The 19,113-nt window shown below is 34.5% G+C and overlaps 1 protein-coding gene across 2 annotated transcripts in view; it reads right to left on the bottom strand.

Annotated features, from left to right (window-relative positions):
- The window catches only part of SDCCAG8 (SHH signaling and ciliogenesis regulator SDCCAG8), a 104,605-nt gene that overhangs the window by 66,391 nt on the left and 19,101 nt on the right, over window positions 1–19,113 (bottom strand). For both annotated transcript variants that reach the window (XM_036381400.1, XM_036381401.1), the window contains exons 10-13: window positions 18,589–18,741; window positions 16,097–16,231; window positions 12,944–13,060; window positions 827–969 (exon numbers count right to left, since the gene is read on the bottom strand). In XM_036381400.1, the coding sequence (XP_036237293.1) occupies window positions 827–969; window positions 12,944–13,060; window positions 16,097–16,231; window positions 18,589–18,741 (548 nt within the window). The remainder of the gene's footprint in view (window positions 1–826; window positions 970–12,943; window positions 13,061–16,096; window positions 16,232–18,588; window positions 18,742–19,113) is intronic.

Raw genomic sequence — 19,113 nt, 5'->3', positions numbered from 1 at the left:
AACTTTTTCCCTTAAGTACTGAGTGAAAGCTGCCAGATTTGTTTATGGATGTTCATTCTTGGGGGGAGCAGGGCAATGGAACAAAAAACCCACACACGCAACCAAAAGCCTGCAAACAGTTGGACAATAACATTTTCCAAGGCAAAAGGAAAAAAGTTCTGCAGTTACCCAAACTCAAGTTGCAATGAATAATTGGCATGTCAGCCTTCTGGAGTTTTGTAGAAACATGTAATGAATAGTGCAGCATAAGACATTGGGAACTATAGACAAGCACAGAATAGGCTCAGGGGAAGTCTTTCATTACACAATGCATTGTACTGTCTCTTCACTGAGCAAGAGACTGAAACACCCTCCTCACATACTTGAGCTTACCTCATACAGAAAAATTATATTCATTTATATATTAATATACATATTCCTGGTCATTCTGCTGAAGAAATTTCAGATTATTAATCTGAGAACTCCTTTGCTTAAAGGTGCTGCTCTACACTACAGTCTTAAACAACATTTCAAATATAGTTGTCCTACTAAGCACAGCAACAGTAGCTGCAGCCTCCCATGCTCTTCTTCCTGCCTAAAACCATGCCACCTCACCACCAGAGCCGAACATTGCCTCTCCTACACACTACTAATTCACTTTTATAAATTATAGTTCATAACTCACTTTGTAGTTCATAACTCACTAATTCAAATCTCCATCTAGCACAGCTGAGGGCTGCCCGTGTAGGCAATGACTCCAAGTATCTACAACAACTGTGGGGAATCCTGTGGCAAAAAATTAGCAGAATGAAATTGGTACTACAGCATGTAATAGGATAAGGGGTACCTGGTGAGGTGCAGTTGGTGCTCAGATTTACTCAGCAGTTCTGTCAGCTTTAGGCACTCCTCTCTGGCTTCTGTCACATCCTGCTGGGCTTGTTCCAAACGCTGTTTGTTCCCATTGAGCTCTAATCCCAGTTTTTCTATTTTCTTAGAAAATTATAGAATCAAAGAAAGTGTATTTAAGAAATGCATAGAGATACATTTTAAAACAAAAAAAAAGTGATCAAAGCACCTGAAAATAATGCACACTTCTGTTTTTGAACAAAAGTAGTTACTTGATAAACTGCAAAACAAGCAAATTAAAGTATTTGAAATTTCATTCTTATGAAAACCTAAAATGTGTTTCTTATTTAAATAATCTAATATAAAATCAATGTTATTGTGTTCATGCAGCTCAAGAGTTACAGGCATTCAAATATCTTCCATTTTTCTCATGTGAAGGCTCCATATTTGTAGCTTGAATTTCCCATGCTAGAGAGCCAGAAAGGCAGTAGAACAGTGGCCATCTTCAGAAGCTGCTTGACATATGATAGCTCTTGTGATAATCAATTTATTTTTTTTTAATGCCTATTACATAACCAGTGACAAGGGGGCATTTAGCTTTGTCACCTAATATTACAGAAGAGAATAAAGATAACTTTGTGATTTTACCATTATTGAAAAGAAGTATTTATGACTTCTGTCTGAATCCTAAACATACCAGCTGCTGTTAATCCTATTATTTTATTAATATCCTTAGTCCTTATAAATCAACATAGTAACCAAAGTTGATGAGTCTATTAACTTATTTACAAATAACCATAGTTGAGCTTGCATGACCAGCATCTTCAAGTCCAGTGATACATACTAGATTTATGTTATCCCAGTCATATTGTCAGCAATTTAAACATTTTTCATAGAAATTCTGAGAAACAATATATTTTTCTTCAAGTCCATATACAACATACAAGTACCTGTAGGAATATATCTGTAACACAGTACTATACTTTGTTCTAAGGATGCTTTTAGGAAGGCCAATAGAGTACAGAATAAGCTGACAGTGTAGTTTTATCATGTAGTAACTGTTCTGCACTAACTCCCTACATAAATATTTATTTGTCATTGGGGCTGGAGGGAACTTGCATGTTTTTCAGTCAACTAAACTGTGAAAGGTCATTTGTAGTACAGAATAAAATTGTTCACATAAGAAGTTTATGCTGAATAGCTATTATACTTTAAACTCATACCATAGCTTATTTGTGATAGCTTCCTCATGTGGAAAAGATGCACTATCCTATTTAATTATTGAAATTATTAATTCAAACATCCTACAAGAACAAATGAATATAAACACACCCCAATACAAACATTTGAAGCACCTTCATAACATTGTCTCTTTTCCTCCCATAAAAGTGTTAATCTAAACTACTTACAGTTATGATATCAGACAAATACAATCAATCTCTTCATCCAGAAAAACAAGACCATTTCAAGAGTGTTGAGGTTTTTTTTAATTTTGCCATTTACTTAACTGTACACTTTTTTTCCCCCCAAAGAACACTCAATGAAGGTTCATGAAGGAAATTTTGATTAGAATTTAAATGTCACCTTGCTTTATCACATGCACCTCCTACCAAATTGTATTGGCAATTCCAAGTCCAAATGCAAAGATAGTAAAACTATCTACAAAATTGTTAGTACTCTTCCCTTCTAAAAAATACAATAACCTGTTACACTGACAGAATATTTTAAAATGATGTGCTCTAAGATATTCATTTACAAATGCTTTGCATTTCCACTTTTCAGACTTTTGTGTATTTTAAATAGAAATCTCAGTGGGTTCTCTGTTCTTAACAGTAGCAGTTCATAAGTGTTATTTGTCCATTCATAGTAAACAGGGACATGAACTCTTCACTGTCTTCGCAAGTTAAAGATAGGGAATTTCTGCAACATTCCTAAAATCTGCTTTAAAAGTGCATCCATTCAGCACACCTTTAAACAAACCCAAATCACAAATTAGTCAAAAAGCATCAGCTAAATACTTAAAACAAGCACAATTACAGCTGGGAATATAAATACACTCCAGATCACTCCTTCAGGGAAAAGTTTCAAGGAACAGATGGGCTTTACACCATTGCCTCGAGTTAAACAGGCTCAGTCAGGTTTTGACACAGACCCACAGAAGGAAGCAAATTCCAAGTGCAAGAACCTCTGGTGAAAATGTTTCGTTTCCATCAGCCAGATGTTGAACCTTCAGGGCTGAACTCAAGAACACATCCATAGATTTTAGTTGTCATGAAAGTGCAGGGGGAAATTCTCAGATAGGGAAGTGTCACTTCAAGACAGGATGTTTAAACAGTCACGGGTGTCTTATAATTTCTATTAGAAGTATCAAGAAAAATAAAAATGTGGCTTGAAGAACAATTCTACTTGTGCTACTTTCATCAGTAATTCCAAAATCCAGTATCAGCTCCTTTATACTCATGCACACCCATGTTTGTGCATGTGCCTTAGGTATATACAGACATACATAAACACCTTGAAATACCAATGTTTGGAGGTGCTTGCAGCATGACCTATGTTCTAGAATTCTCATAATGACCCCGGCAGAAACAGCAGACAATCTCATGAGAAAGAGATGGCACAAAAATGCTACCCAATAAAGCATGTTAACAGCAACTCAGAAACAGCCAATCCAGGTATATTTAGGCTTATCAACTAAGTAATTCTTTTTCAAACACCAAAAAATGTTCATTCAAAATCATTTGGTAGGAGCCACACACCTTACCACATTTATGTGGTGAAAACACATAAGGCTGAAAGCAGATCATACTCTCAACACTATGGAATAATTCTGTTTAAAAACTCAGGTAATTGTTTGAAACATAAACCCTCAGAATCTGAGACATGTTAATATGACAAAAAACAACCCTCTTCTCTCGCCTGTTAACAATAATAGTTTCACAAATACACTCTATCCTGAATTCTGAAACATATCTAGTCCATCATTTGGTCATCACAATGTAATTGGGATTTAATCTACAGAGAAATTACAGCATCAATGAATTTTCTTCACTTTTTTTGCAAGGAACCTTATCAGCAGCGTTTTTTCCCAACTTTTACTCAGAGTAATTTTTGTGTTACTTCAGTTACCATTTCTTCTGTCAGGAAGCTGTAAGTAGTTCTGTAGCTGCTATCCAGGCCACAGTGTAATTGTAGGGACAGAAACAGAAACAAGCCAGCAACTAAAGCATTTTGCTGACAGCTCTGTTTCTCATGCAGTGTTAATTTTATCCCTCAGTGCCTATCACCTGTGATACAGCTTTTTACCACATGATCAGAAAGTTATTTCTTCAAGGTACTTAACTTTTCAATGTATGTGAGAGACAAGAGATGGAGCACAGAACTGCAAAAAGACAGATGACAATCTTGCATTTAAGAAAATCTGAAACAGATTTTCAGTATAACAAGGAACAGAATTATCATAATGTATACGTACAACAAGACTACATTAAGGTTAGAACAGGCAACTTCTGGTGCTTAACTCTGCAACTTTAATGTTCTTATTACTTCTGCACATAATTTCAAAAGTACTATTTAATGTCTTGTTCTGCAGTTGCCCAAACTCCCAGGAATATCAACAGGCACTTTGCCATGGAAAGATGGCAGGCTAAACCTCAGTAAGAGAAACACCATTACTCACCATAAGCTGAAACACACTAACACCATCCTGAATCCATATTCAGCTCAGTTACACAAAAGAAGTTTTACTTAAACAAAAATGAAGGATTAGTGAAGTACCACTGCAGTAAAATTTTATTCTAAATCAATTCTTCTTTTTTCAGTATTGCCACCAACCACCTTCTATCTATATTTTAAGTTTTCTACTTGGATCACATAGGGCCCTTTTGTATCTTTTCTTGAAGTATTTAAGTGTTCCAGTTTACATTCATTAGTTTGTGATGCATTTAAAAATTATCTTCAGATTTTTACAATGCATTTTTAGGAGACCACACTAGAGATGCTCATTCAGTGACATAAGTGCAACTTTCAGGAAAACATAAACAATGATTTCTCAAAAACTGAATTAGTCCTCAAATATCCTTTTCATAACCTATCTGACATTATCTTCAACTAACAATACTTAGTCATGTTGCAAAAATGCACTTTTTAATAAACTAGACATCTCTATCTCCCTAAAATCTGATTAAGTGAAATAATTTCATTCAAAACAAGTCAAGTTAAAGAAAAAAAATAATTATTTCTTCTCATACAAATGCTGATACCATTGTATGCAAAAAATGCAACTTTAAGTTTCATACTGGCAGATGTTTTTCACAGAATTTTACATAACAGCAAACTGACAGAAAAGACAGATACTTTTTTTTAACAAATGAGAATGATTAAGTGGTGATAAAAAACTTGTGCTCTAAAGAAAATGCAAAAAACAACTTAAGACTTTTAACAAAATGAAAAATTAACGAAAACGAAATGAATTCTTAAGTGATTTATGACATTCACTGTTGTCCCAGTATGTTCATTCATCAGGTAAAAAAATACAAAGTATAACCTGAAAAAGAAATTCTGCACTCACTATATCATTGCCCAAATTCTGCAGTAAAATAATTCTGGTGAGTAAAATATTATTGTGAATTTACACTACAATTTTTTTTTTGTTTCATACTTCATTTGCCACCATTACTAAAAGATTGAAGGGCCATAAAATAGAACCAAAAACAGAAGAAAAAATATAGAATAATAAAAATATAATCATGGTGGTGGTTGGTATTTGAATGTACATCCCCAAAAGGCAATCAATAAAAATATAAAATAAAATGCAATCTATAAAAATATACACACTTCAAATTAATACACTTTAACAGGCCATGATGCTCATAAGCTTAGCCTCATTTACTAAAGTAGCCTTCAAAGCAGAGAGACCAGTGACAGTACTCAGCACCAAGTCTTTCAAAGAGGTGCCCCCAGTATAGCCTTGCATGTACATTTAAATACTATCTTCACCATTGACAGGAAATTTTTGCACATTTTCACACTGATCTCCATCCATGTTGCCTTCCATACTTAATAATATACTAATTAACCAGGGACAGAACTAACTGGATTTTTTTTTTTATTTAAAAAAGCTCTACAAAAAAGACTGGTTTTGTAGAAAGATTTCAAGTGTTTTACTTGGATTACTATCAGGCCATATGCAGCAGGGGTCATTTGCAGTCATTTCTATCCTAATCCTTATATCAATCAAGCACTCTAGGTTCGGAGTGGTCTCTAAACCTCAGACCTCCCAGGCATGGCCATCTGACATAGCATATTGCACCTGAAGAACTATCCAACTTTGGAAAGAGAGTTAGGGCCATCACAAGGTTAACCCCCACCACATCCCAGCAATGGCTTTCTCCCTTTTGCACTCTGTTTGAATTACTGCTGCTTCCCATTCAAATCTGAACAAGAATACAAAGCACTTGTGAAAACTACATGTGGTTTCAAAGGGGAAAACCCCATTCTGGAAATAGATTTATTATAAACTGTGAGAATATACAAATAGGTACACAGGGCTTAAAGGAGTTCACAAAGACCACCTCTTTCTAAGAGGCTAATTTACAAAAACACACAGAACTACTGCAAATTCTACAAATAATTTAGCCTAAAATAGGAATCTGAAAACCTTTCCTGACAGGAAGGGCAAGTAACCTGAGCAGAAACATGAGAAGTAGCCCCAAGAAACACACATGGAAAGTTTTTTTCTGTATGGCTGGTTCAAATCAATTGATCTGTAAAGACCAGAGAGATAAGAAAGATATAGCCTACCTAGATAAGCAAAGCAGGCTGTGATTTCTTAGATGGCTGTTATCCTAACCTGATCTGGTGGGACTGTTGAATTCCTCAAAGACAAGTAGTTCTGTGACCCCTTTGCCCCTTGTACTACAAAGTGTGATGGCACCTGGCAGTACCACACACCTTTTGTGCTCCACCAAAGGGCAGAGCCTCAAGACAAGAGCATCACCTAGGCAAAGGCCATCAGCCACAAACTCTCTGCTTCCAAACTAAAGGATAATTAACAGAGAATGGAGCCTGCAGTTTCCTAGGAAGAGCAGGAGTGCTGGAGGAACTTTATGAGAATAGCATGGAGGGTGGATGTGTTTAAATCTCACTGTAGCAAACTTGTTACCTGTGGTTGTTAGCTGGGGAAAGAAGAAAAATGTGTTGCAAAGTATAGATTTATGAGTACACACACAAAATTTTTAAATTAAGAAATAATCTTTAAGGTCTGTTCTTGTGCAAGCTCTTGAAGAGCAACATGGTCCCTGTGGATGAATACCCTGGGAAATGACAAGAGTGAATGGCTGAAACATATTATACAAGGATTTTACCGCATAATTTCCATGAAAATATTTGCTTTTAATTTGCCAAAATATCTGACCTGCAATACTATTTCAGGAACAAAACTTCCAATCCCATAGAGATTACTACAGTCACATTTTAACAGAGAACATTGCTATACTACAGATTAGCTCAGCAGGCACCAGCAGAGATAAGAAAGTGTTTTTGTTCGCAGTGGAACAAGATGATTTTTTTGTTAATGGATTGCACAGGTGGGAGATGGGGACAATGAGGTAGTGCAAAATATATGGTTCACTTGCTGATAAAAAAATTCAGAAAAGGAAGGATGTGTGTAGAAAGAAGGAAGGGGAAGATTACACCTACTTCATTATTGAAAAACAGGAAAGAACAAAACCTGTTCCTTTTATCCTTTCAGACACTATTTAAGACTACTGATGTGAGATTGGTTCTTATTTCCTGGACAGTATTAAAGGAATAGCTGAAAAGAAAACCTATGCAATAACAACTGACAAGTGATAGGGACTTCTTTTCTTCTGATTGTTGATACAATGACTATTGATAAGGCAACCATATTTTCTAGTCAGAGAAGAAGAAAAAAAAACCAAGAGAAACCAAGTATTTATTTAAGTATGTAAACCAAATATATCAAGAGATGTGCAATTCTTTTCCTACTTTGAATAATTTTTAATGTGCATAAACAATTTTCTCTTTCCATATACTGTGGAGTGACATCACCATGGATGACAGAACACAGATCCAGGTTACATGGGCCAAACTACACCTATGAACAATAAAATTCTGATCCTGTGTTATGTACAATAAAATTCTGATCCTGTGTTATTCCTCTTAGCAGGCTAGATGCTTAGGGGAAGCAGACCTGTACAGAAAATGAAGACAAGTGAGTAAAGAAAAGTCTACCACTGGGAATCCTAGTCCCAAGGATTTTTCTTAAGGAAATAGGTAGGATTTAATGAAGGCTGCTCATACCACTGATTCTTGAGGAATGGATGGCTGACAGAGAAAAGTTATGCCATAGCAGAGCAGCAGCAGCCATATAATAATTTTATATATATTGCAAGATTGTTGGTCAATGTCTTCCTCAAAAATCTTGAAATGAGCAAGTAAGTTCAGCTATAAAGAAAAGAATTAAGTTACTCCTGAGCAGGCCAGAAAATTTGCAAGGCTTAAAGTACCGCCATTTTATTCCTTATTTACTAATTTTCAAATTAATGCATTCAATGCCCAAAACACAAAATTATTAATTAGGAAGAGCTCAGTCACAGTAAAGGTTATCACATTTCCTTAATGCTTTCTTTTCCAAAAGCAATTTGGGTTTGCTACTTTTAAGACCATTATACTCAAGGTCAGACCAGGTGAGAAAATTTCATGCTAAGAGTTTCAAGCCATCTTCTGAATTTTGAGGGTTTTCTCCCCTGCCAAATATTACTCAAGTATACAATGATGATTTAATACAATTTCTTTTCCAAACAGGATTTCCAGAGCAGATGAGAATATCTTTATAACTTTATAACTGATACGAAAACAGAATATCAGATATAGATATAGACTGTTACAAGAATACACATAACACATAATCCTAACCCATCTTCATCAGTTATTAAAACGTGCAAGTTTCAAACATCTGGTGATATGCTGAATGTCACAGCTGTTGAAAACTCTAGTATTTTAAAGCCTGAATCATGAAAGCTTGATATCTGTTTGTAAAAAGACATTTCAGTGAACCAGGGTCTTTAGAAGGTGTTACTGGTCTTGCTTTGGATACTCTGAAGCATTTCCAGGATATATACCCAAATTCTTGGCCTGAACTATTTCTGATGAAGACAGAGTCAGTAATCTCTCCTCTTATAGCATCTAAATTAGGTTACTATAAATCATGGATTTATGACAAATGAGATAAACATTCCCAAAATACCCTTTGGCAAAGTGCTTTTGGACTGCAATTTTGCCAGATTTTTATTTGTCTGCAAAATTGTCAGTCTATAATGTACAGAGACATCATTTAGGTTCTGTCATACTGCATAAAAATACTTTGGTGTGTAGCTCTTCCTATTTGTATAGGTTATGCATGTCAGTGAATCTTGACTTCTTTTTATTTGGACTTATGAACTGCAATGCAGGCAACTCATAAAAATCTGTGGGTTTTAAGACAGTGTTTCTGGAGCTTTTAATTTTGTCACCTACAAGACAGGTGACAGAATTCTGTAATCCCCCTTCAAACTATATCTGCCCAAATATAAAGACTTTTTACAGGCTTAGATTACTAGCTTGGATTTATTTCTACACAAAGTATTTATCTGATTCCACTAAACTTGATAAAACAAAATTGAAAAGCTGCAGTTATTTTCTGCAGTTGAATTTAACATGCCCTATTACTTTACTGCAAGGACACCACAACTCCCAGTGGTGCCATGCTACTGGTAAGAACTATCTAATAAGGAGGATGCCCAAATTGGCTTGGACTGCAAAATCCAATATTAAAAACTGTTTTCACTTCTACATGCTGAAGCTTGCAAGATTTTAAGCCAAATATAAATTGTTTCATACAAACAGAAAGCAAGTTATTAAAAATGAACTTCATTTTTATTTTTATAAGGCAGAGCAGAAAAGAGCAAGTGATGTTAATCTGAGGAACAATTTCATAGTGTGTCAGAAGTATGATTTCTGTTAGAAATGCATAAATTATGCCATGCAGTGCTTACAAATTAACAAAAAAAGTATTATAAAAGTGAAGCCCTGCTGTGTCAAATATGCCACACAATTTTTGTTCTAATAACAGCAATTTAGGTTAGGGCGTGACTCTTCTCTGATATAGCTGTGCTAGTACAACCCCTAGTGTGGACACAGTTTACTGCCATGAAGGCATTATATTCATATAATCTATAAAGTATGTTCCTAAGCAGTAAAAGTATTAAGCAATGCACTGTTATTTCAGCACAGCTACATCCACAATGGGAGGGCTGGCTGAGAGAGAAAAAGAGAGGGCAGTAGGTTACGCTACTTTACAACATATCGGGCCAGATGAACAGATGTGGGTTTTGTGTAGAGAAACTGTGTGGTACAAGTCTTTCCCCCCACCTCCCTCCATAATCCTGATGTTAATCAGGATCATGATGGATGATATTACAAAACAGTTATTCAATTTAAATAGTAACATTGCTCTTTGCTTCTTAATTATTAAGAAATATTCATGTAAAATGCTAATAAGAGAGCTACTACAGATATTGAGACATGGGTGTTAGTCCTGACAAACAATAAATACAGGGAAAAAGATATTAGGGTAAAAGGGAGGAAGACCAAAGATATATACTCTCTTTAGGTTTCCTAAATGATATAAGTTCAATTTTGAATAAGATTTATAAATACCAGCATATGATAAATACCAATCTGTATTTAATTGACATACAGATATATGTATCTGGTGATCCTAAATTGTACATGTGGGGCTTTCTGTCTGTTCTGACACACCTGAATAATTTTAATCCTTTTTTAAAAGTCACTCCATGTAAAATAAAAGATATCTTCAAAACTGAAATTTATCCACAGCACAATTAATAATACAATTATATCTCAAGAAGCAGTAAACTTGCTCTGAATATATTAAAAGGCAATCCAAAACATGATCCCTTGTTTTTCTAAGAGAAAAAAAATCCATCATTTAATACAGAATAGTATGAAAATACTCCTACATTATTGTCTCTCTACTTTAAATATGTATTTATTATGAACAGATGGTGGCCAAGGAAGGTATCAGCTCTGTCTCTTAGCCAGAAGGTCAGGTCATGGCTGAGAGACCAAAGAACAATTAATATTTGCTATTATTGCTATTCAGTGCCACATAAGATAAAAAGTTTCAGGTTTTCTTTAAATACAAAGATAGATGCAATTGAACTGTTTTAATTTTTTTTAAACAAAATAATTTGCAATAACTTATTAACATTTGTTGAAATTTGATTTAAAAATCCCCAGCCAACAGGCAGCAACAGAACAAGGCACTCTAACACTTTTCTTGGGCTCCCTTTAACACATTAAATAATCCTAGGACCTATACAGAACTTTTTGGGTTACTGGAGCCACAGCTATAAAACAGCTGCTAAATACTGAGTCTGAGAATTACAAAATTGTTTGTTTTCCTTTTTTTGAGGAACCAACAATCATATTTGAACAACACAATAACATAATTACTGAATATCTAATCTTTATCTAATTGTCTAATAATTCTTGCTGATAGGAACTCTCTCTCACATAATTTCACTTTATATCAAATTACAAATCACCACATTTCAGTGTATTCAGCTCCACACTGATTAAAATACCAGTATGTCATCACATGAGGTTAAAATATTTTGTTAAATTTTGTAATTTGTTCAAAAGGCAATCCTCAAGCAAGTTGGAGAACAGGATTTAAAATCCAAGATACTTCTTCAAGTATCTTATTAAACACATCCTGTTTTATTTGTATGCCAAGATTATGCCAACTCTTTTATCTGTGATATCTGTCAAGACACAGACGACAAGGCTGTTTTTTGTTTTTCAGTGTCCCTAGGCCTAAAGGATGCAGGAGTGAAAAAAAAGCAAACCTTGAGAAAAAGAACACTTTAAGACCTCTCTTCTTCTGCGCTGTATCAATTTCTATACATGGTTGAAGGGTTATTTCACCTAATAAGCTCCTCCTTTGGATTTTACATATATTTTCATTATAACTTGAATTAATATTGCTTCCAGACTAAGCTTGTACTATTAAGTTAATAAACTTACTGTCCTACATGCAGCTTTTGAGGAATTGGTAATTAAAAATTTAATTTTTTAAATACTTCATTTTACCCCTACATATATTCTTATACAGGGAATGATCTGTTCAGTTATTTAAAAGAAAAAGAATGGTTCAAAATGTGTTGGATAGGCTACTCAAATAAAAAAAGGCATATTAAAAAAATCATCCTCATGTGCATCTTATATATTTGTGTATTCAGAAGACTCTTATGTGCAAATCAAAACTTAAGAAGGAATACTCCAAGTTTGAAGTCCTAGAGAAAAATGGATAGAACCTCCAGAAAAAGGGCACTTCAAAAGATGCAGATTACACCTGTTCAAACTGTTTGCCAAGTATGTTGCAGGTTACTCTAATAATCTTTCCTACTGCATGGGATGTTTTCTTACAGACAACCTGTAAGGCATATACTGGTTTTTGTATTAATATAAATCCCAGTTTTAGATAAGCAACAGTTAATGCCAAGTGGATTTTTTTCTATTGTTATTTTTTCTAGAAGGCTACTTTTGTTTTGGATTTGTCTTTTTAAACTTTCCTATGAATCCCAGCATTCAGTAACATTGACTCTTTAAAGAAATTGGAAGATAAATGATTTTCATTTTTGGCATCGTTAGGTTATGCTTAGAGCCTTTAATGTTCTGTTAGGCTGCATGTATAGGTAATTATGTGTGGATTTATTTGTGAGAAAAAGTGTATAAACACATGTATACATTACATAGAATTTAAGTAGCTGGTATGAATAATATGATAGAGTAATTCTATATGAAATCATGGAATGAGTGATGCGCAAAACTGAACATAACCAGGGCTGAAAACAAGATTAAGATAACCAAGAGGTATTTATTTAGCAGTAAAAGCTGGCTTTTTGCCATCAATTTAAACCATTTAACAGTAATAAATGACCACTATTAGAAAAATGAATCATTCCAGCCTCTGAAAAAACTCTACTTAGGCAACTAATAACTGCAAAGTTATAGCAGTATTATCTCTTACCTGGTCCTTAATTTCAAGCTCCCTTATAGTTTTTGTTCTGTACTCTCTGAGCTCCTTTTCTGCCTCATCCTTCTTCATTTTGGTTTGATTCAACTGATAGCGCATTTCTCCACACACCTGTTAGATTACACAGACAACATGATCTGTTAGCTTGAAGAATCCATAGCCCAGGGTTTGCAATTAGATCTTTTGGTGCCCTCTACAGGTCATTGAAATGCAACATATTTTTAATTTACAGATATTTTAGGTCTACAAATGGTAAATGTTTTTTTACATAGAAAGGTGGATCTGAATTCTATATATAGTCATGAACTTTGACATATGCACTACCTTCTAGATTCAAATATATTTGGATCAAGATTTTGCTAAGTATAAATGCTTATGTTATAAATATATCTATCTATCTCTACAGTTAAATGACAGTTGCTGGTTTTATACTCTTCTCTCATTCTCTGTAAAATCCCAAGAAAGTCTATGTCAACACTTTCAAAACCTAGAAGTAAAGCATCTATCATGCTCCTAATTAAAGGTGTATTTTAACTTGCCAATTTTACACTGTTGAGAAAGAAATTGTTTAAATGTTAACACAATAATTTTCAAAGTTTGATCAGAGCATTACAAACTTACTGCAAACTGAAGATCAATTCTTTAAAAAAAACAGTCTAATTTAAATGGATACATGGTCCAGAAGAAATGGATCAAAGCAACATTTCAGGAAATCACTTCTACACAGGACAATTATTCTCTGCTGTTGGAATGTTTGTTATATTACCCCCTCAATCCTTTCCATCTGGGATCAACTTCAGAGGAAATGTGAAGGGGTTAAGAGAAAGTGAAAGAAATAAAAAAACATAACAAAACCAGAAGATCACTAATCCCTTTCACATAACTTTACTGCTGGGCAGGGTTATTCTTCCAATTTTCAATCTAAGCTGTCCCCTTTCTGTTCTTACCCTGTGCCATCACCTCCAATTTGTGCCTGTTCATTTCACCTTAATTAACCAACCAAATACATGCACATTCCTTAGTGAGAATGCAAATGTGTTTACTCATAGCTCCTCTTAGTCAACTTTCTTTCCAACTCACTCTACTTTCCTGCCTTGCTTATATTCTCTCAGCACTTGCTCCTAAAATGTACACCCTTTTAATTTGCTGCTACAATCCTCTGTGCTTCTTAAAAACATTCTCACATATTCTACAATCCAAATTAATTTATGTTTTTCAGTCTTATACCTCTTCTCATTCTCACTTTTTTTTTCTCCTTAAAAAAAAAGGTAGGGAAAATGTAAATATGGATACTGCAATTAAATCACTCCAGGAAAAAAATAAACCAACTGTCATAACTTTCAAGAAGTAGCATCACTTATAAATTCAAAGGACAACTTGTGAATTTAGCCATTTCAAATAACCCAAAGCAGCAAATGCTCTGAAGAACGGCAAAGTTCTAAAGCATTTTTTGAAGACTAAAATATTACATGCAAGTAAAAAAAAATCTTGAGATGCAGCTGCAGAGCTTGCATAGCTTGCTGGATTTCTACCTCCTCCTTCCTTTATCTGAAGGATGTAACAAAATGCAACATGTCACTTCCTCCAAATGAAATTAAAAAAATACAGCAAGCCTCGCTTTCAGCTCCTCCACACACTGCACAAAGGGAATAACACAGAAGAATCAGCAGATGGTGCTGTCCTAATAATGGATTTTTCAGTCTCCTCATGAATGAAGGAAATAGAACCTCACTCCATATTTTCTTTCCCTGACTCCTGGTGCATGAAGAAAAACAATATTTTGGATAAAAATCAAAACTAGAATGTTGTTATTTGCTGGTTTTAATAACAGCAAACTGAGTCTGGAAACAAGGAGTCAGATTCACAAGCAAAGATGTCACATGGCCAATGAAAATGTCAGGGTGATGCACACAGTCCTGTCAGCTCAGTGGTTGGGAGGTTCCTCCAGGATTTTCAAGACTTCTCAGTTTAGTACAGGGACAGAAATAAAGTTTTCCAATCTCTCAGGACAGTGAAATTAATAGACTGTTGCAAGGTGACCACCTGTTCAACTTTGTTTTAACATGAACTGAAGCAGGGACTAGAACTACAGTATCATCTCCAGAGAAGTAACTTCAAATTGGTAGGGTACAAAATTGTTCTTTTCAGACCAATGAATATTTGTACCTACTGCCTATTTCACCACCTCCTCACCCCTGTAAGTGGTGCTAGTGATTTGTGAACCCAGCTTGAGAGACCAAAGTGTGTTCCAGAATTGGTAGATCAAACAATTCTGACATTTTAATATACTCATTTGTCTTACAGTTAAAATTAAGTTTCTAGTAAGTTGGGATGACTTTTTGCTGTGAATTTTCTGCAATACTTTTGCCTCTTTCTATCAGCCAGGGCAGCAGGGGAAGACAGGAACTGTTGAAAACTTTTCCTGAAATCTCTAGAGGCCTGAAAAATAAATTGCTCCTCAAATCCTTGCAGTTAACAACTGGGGAGGTAGGATGAGCCCTGGAATGATTGGTAAGAAATACAGACATTTCAAGAGGCTGTAATAAGTTAGGTTTTTTTTTTTCTCATGTTATGACCCCCATTAAGGCTCTAACTGATTGAGAAATGTGCAAAAGAAAGCACCCATGAGTGATGATCTACACAAGATGCATGTTAAGCTGTAATTCTTAACTAGATGTCTTTGTAAGAGCCCTACTATCAATAATACTAAATTAAACAACATACTACATAAAAATCCAAAGGAAAGAACTTGAAAATCAGTGTTTTGATATAGCTCCCTTTATTGTAGCACTGCAAGTCCCACAGGTGGCAGTTAAGGACACTGTTGAAGTCTATACTGTCTCACTCAGACCAAGCTCAGTTCTTTACTGAAACACTGGGATAGTGTTTTAAATAGTGACCCTCATAAGCTGCAAAATAGGAAAGTTAGCTTCTGCATGACAAGGTGACTTGGAAATGAAAAAAGATATTTTTTTTACTCCTGCAATTAGGATAGCTGTAGTTGCCTCTGGGATGTTGAGATGAAGTCTCTACAGTTACCACACATTCCTTACCAAAACAGGAAAATGGACAAGGTAAAAATTCTCTTCTCTCAGGTCACAATGATAAGGAAAAACAAGTTCAATGCTCCTTTATAAATGTGCTTACCTTATTCATCTCCAGCTCATGAGATGCAAGCTGGCACTGTGATTCTTCTAACTGGCTAGCAAGAGAATTCTTTTCCCTTGTAATTCTCTCTATTTGGGCCTCCAGAACAGCCACATCCTTAGACAAAGCTGTCACCTGAAAAAGTCCAAGAACACTGTAATGATGCAATTTGACCAACCACAGAGCAAACTCTTGTGGAACTTTCTCCTCAAAAGCAACTAGCATGTAGACAAAATACATGACATTAAAAAATGTAATAAAAAATCAAGTATGTACAATAAAAATATATCCTATATTATTAATAATAGAATATGGCTACATTCTTTTATTAATGGGTTCACTATTTTTAATTTATTTATCATGCAGTAGTTTATTTGAAACTTTTCATCGACTGCACTAGTCTCCAGGACTTGTTAATATGGACAAGGTGTCAGTAACAGCTGGCTACATTAGTTTTGCAATGTAAGAGTCCTATTTAACACCTTCTTATCCATCCTTATGTAGATTGATTCAAACCAAATCATGTTCCCCTAGCTAAAGAAAACTGTTGTTGCAAGCACAGATCTTAAATTAATTTTCAAGTTCAGAAAACATTTCAACACTATAGATCAAAGCATACTGTTGTGAAAAACTCATATAGAATTAGTATATTAAAAATTCTAATGTAATTCAGATGAAATTTTGCTGGATGATTAAAAAATGTAACAATAAAACAGAGACAGTGAAACCTTCAGCTGTTTAGCCCTGAAGCTTACTAATATAAGTGGAAATAATGGTGTCTGACAGTTCTAGGTTAACTTTCAGAAATTCAAAGCCAAACCTAGTGGATTATATATTCATAACTATTTTTCACTCCTTATGCATGCACCTGATTTATCTATCATGCCAATTCTCCCCTTCAAACAAACCATTTCATAAAGTAAGCAATAAAATATTGAGATGAATCTTGATTTGATCCACATTTCTACCACATTTCTACCACTTGATCCATTTCTACCACCTCATAATCCTAAAACATAAAAGTTGTTAATCATATGTAAGTGTAAATCATTAGCATAGATCATAATTTTCTACAGTCATCACATCTCTTTAATCACCAGGCATGGCATCATCATAGTGTCACTATAAGTTGTTTAATGTATGTGCAGGGTTTATTAAAAAAAAAAGTGTACAGCTATTTAAAGTGGGAATTGGTTCCAGTAAAACACATTTCAGTAGGTGATGAAATACAAACTAATGTGATGACATGGAGTGAAATATTCTACCAAAAAAAGTATGAAATGCTTGTCTAATAGGCTGTATTTTGGAGGGAATACACTGCTTTAAATCAACTCTGTAATAAATCAACTAACTTCATAAAAGGGATAACTTCTAATAAATAGCAAGAAATAAAACAAGAATTGCTTAATAATGTCTCCAGTGGAAGATTATTTTTTAATTTCAGTTTCCCTGGCAACAGATCACTGATGAGTTCACGTACTTAGAGATCACTTAGTCCCTATCACTGTGCTTAATATCTGTTTTGGTATCTGGAATTAGAGTCAAAGAAGGTTTTTTTACACACTTAAATGGTTTATTTTGCTCAGTTTGTGCTCTCCAAATTCCTAGAATAATACATACAACTTATAAAAGAGTCCCGAAAACTAAGAAAAAGTGTTCAATCAGGAGAGAAATTGACTCTCTTGTTTTCAAACCTCCCCCATAAATACTTGAAGATGTTGCAGATCAAACAAGCGTGAAAATCACTAATCCATTAAGTATTTTTCTCTCTACATTTCTTCCCATTTTAATCACCTTAGAAGCCTCCTCTATCACAGGCTTACTGCTGTTAGCTTGAGCTTTCCTCTGGAGACTCCATTGGGCAGAAAACCCTCATGTTTTATACTTAAATTACAGCAGCATCTAGAAGCCTAAAACAAGGTTATCAAGACTATCATGATGGTCGTGGCATAAATGATGAGACAGATTCTGTCTCAGAGAGTTTATAAACATTAGTAAGAGTGAGAAAAGAAATTCCAACACATTTCTGCAGGTGGGAAAACTAAACATATGATAAGATCACTTTGAAATTATGATATTGTAGCATTAATGTATATAAAAGATCAAAGTAGCAAAGAATCCTAAATTTGACATGTGCTAACTTCTGAATGCTTGCCATGGCAAACTAAATAATAATTTTTATAAAAAAAACTAGGTACAAACCTTGCATCACATATTACTTAACCCTTTCTTACTCTGACACAGTGCATTAAAAATATTATGCAAACTAAAATAAAGTGCATAACACCAACAACCTAGTATGTATCTAGTGACATTGCACAAAACCCAGTTATTCAAACTCAAAACATCACTTATCTACCACTGCTTTAAAGAAATGGTAGAAGTGACTGAGCTCTCACACCCAAAACTAAAAATAAAAGACAAGTAAATGAAGTTTAAAGAGGATGATACGCTCATTGTAATACACAAACAGAGAAAGAACCAACCCATACCATTGCTGCCAAGTCCTCCCTTTCCTTCTTCATTTCCCGCCGCAGTGCTTCTTTTTCATCAGCCCTCTTATTTAGCTGGGCAGCCAACTCCTTCTCAAGATAATTCTTCTGTCGTTCCATCTCACTTCTCAGTTGTTCACAGTGGACTAGAGCCTAAAAAACCCCAATTTACTTAAGTGAAAGAAACCTAAAATTTTTAAACAAACATGGTATTCATTTAATAACTTCAAAGAAACCAGTTTGCTATTAGAAATGTCTTTTTTTAATGCATTTTTAATGATGTTTATACATATCCTACTGTGTTAACATCTAGAATAGGACTAACAAAATGAAAACAGATGTATATGTTTGTAGGTTTGTATGTATGTTTAAGATGCCTTACTGTAACTGAGAAATTTAATTGCTCTTAGGAATAATGGCAAAGATAGAAGAATTTTTCTCTGTGTGTTTTCCAAATAAGGAGCTGTTGTAAAACTATGATTACTTGCCTTACATTTAAAATTTGAAATTCCTGAATGCACATCA

This window comes from Molothrus ater, chromosome 3 (assembly GCF_012460135.2).
Source record: "Molothrus ater isolate BHLD 08-10-18 breed brown headed cowbird chromosome 3, BPBGC_Mater_1.1, whole genome shotgun sequence".
NCBI lineage: Eukaryota > Metazoa > Chordata > Aves > Passeriformes > Icteridae > Molothrus > Molothrus ater.
This window is presented reverse-complemented; position numbering and strand designations above follow the sequence as displayed.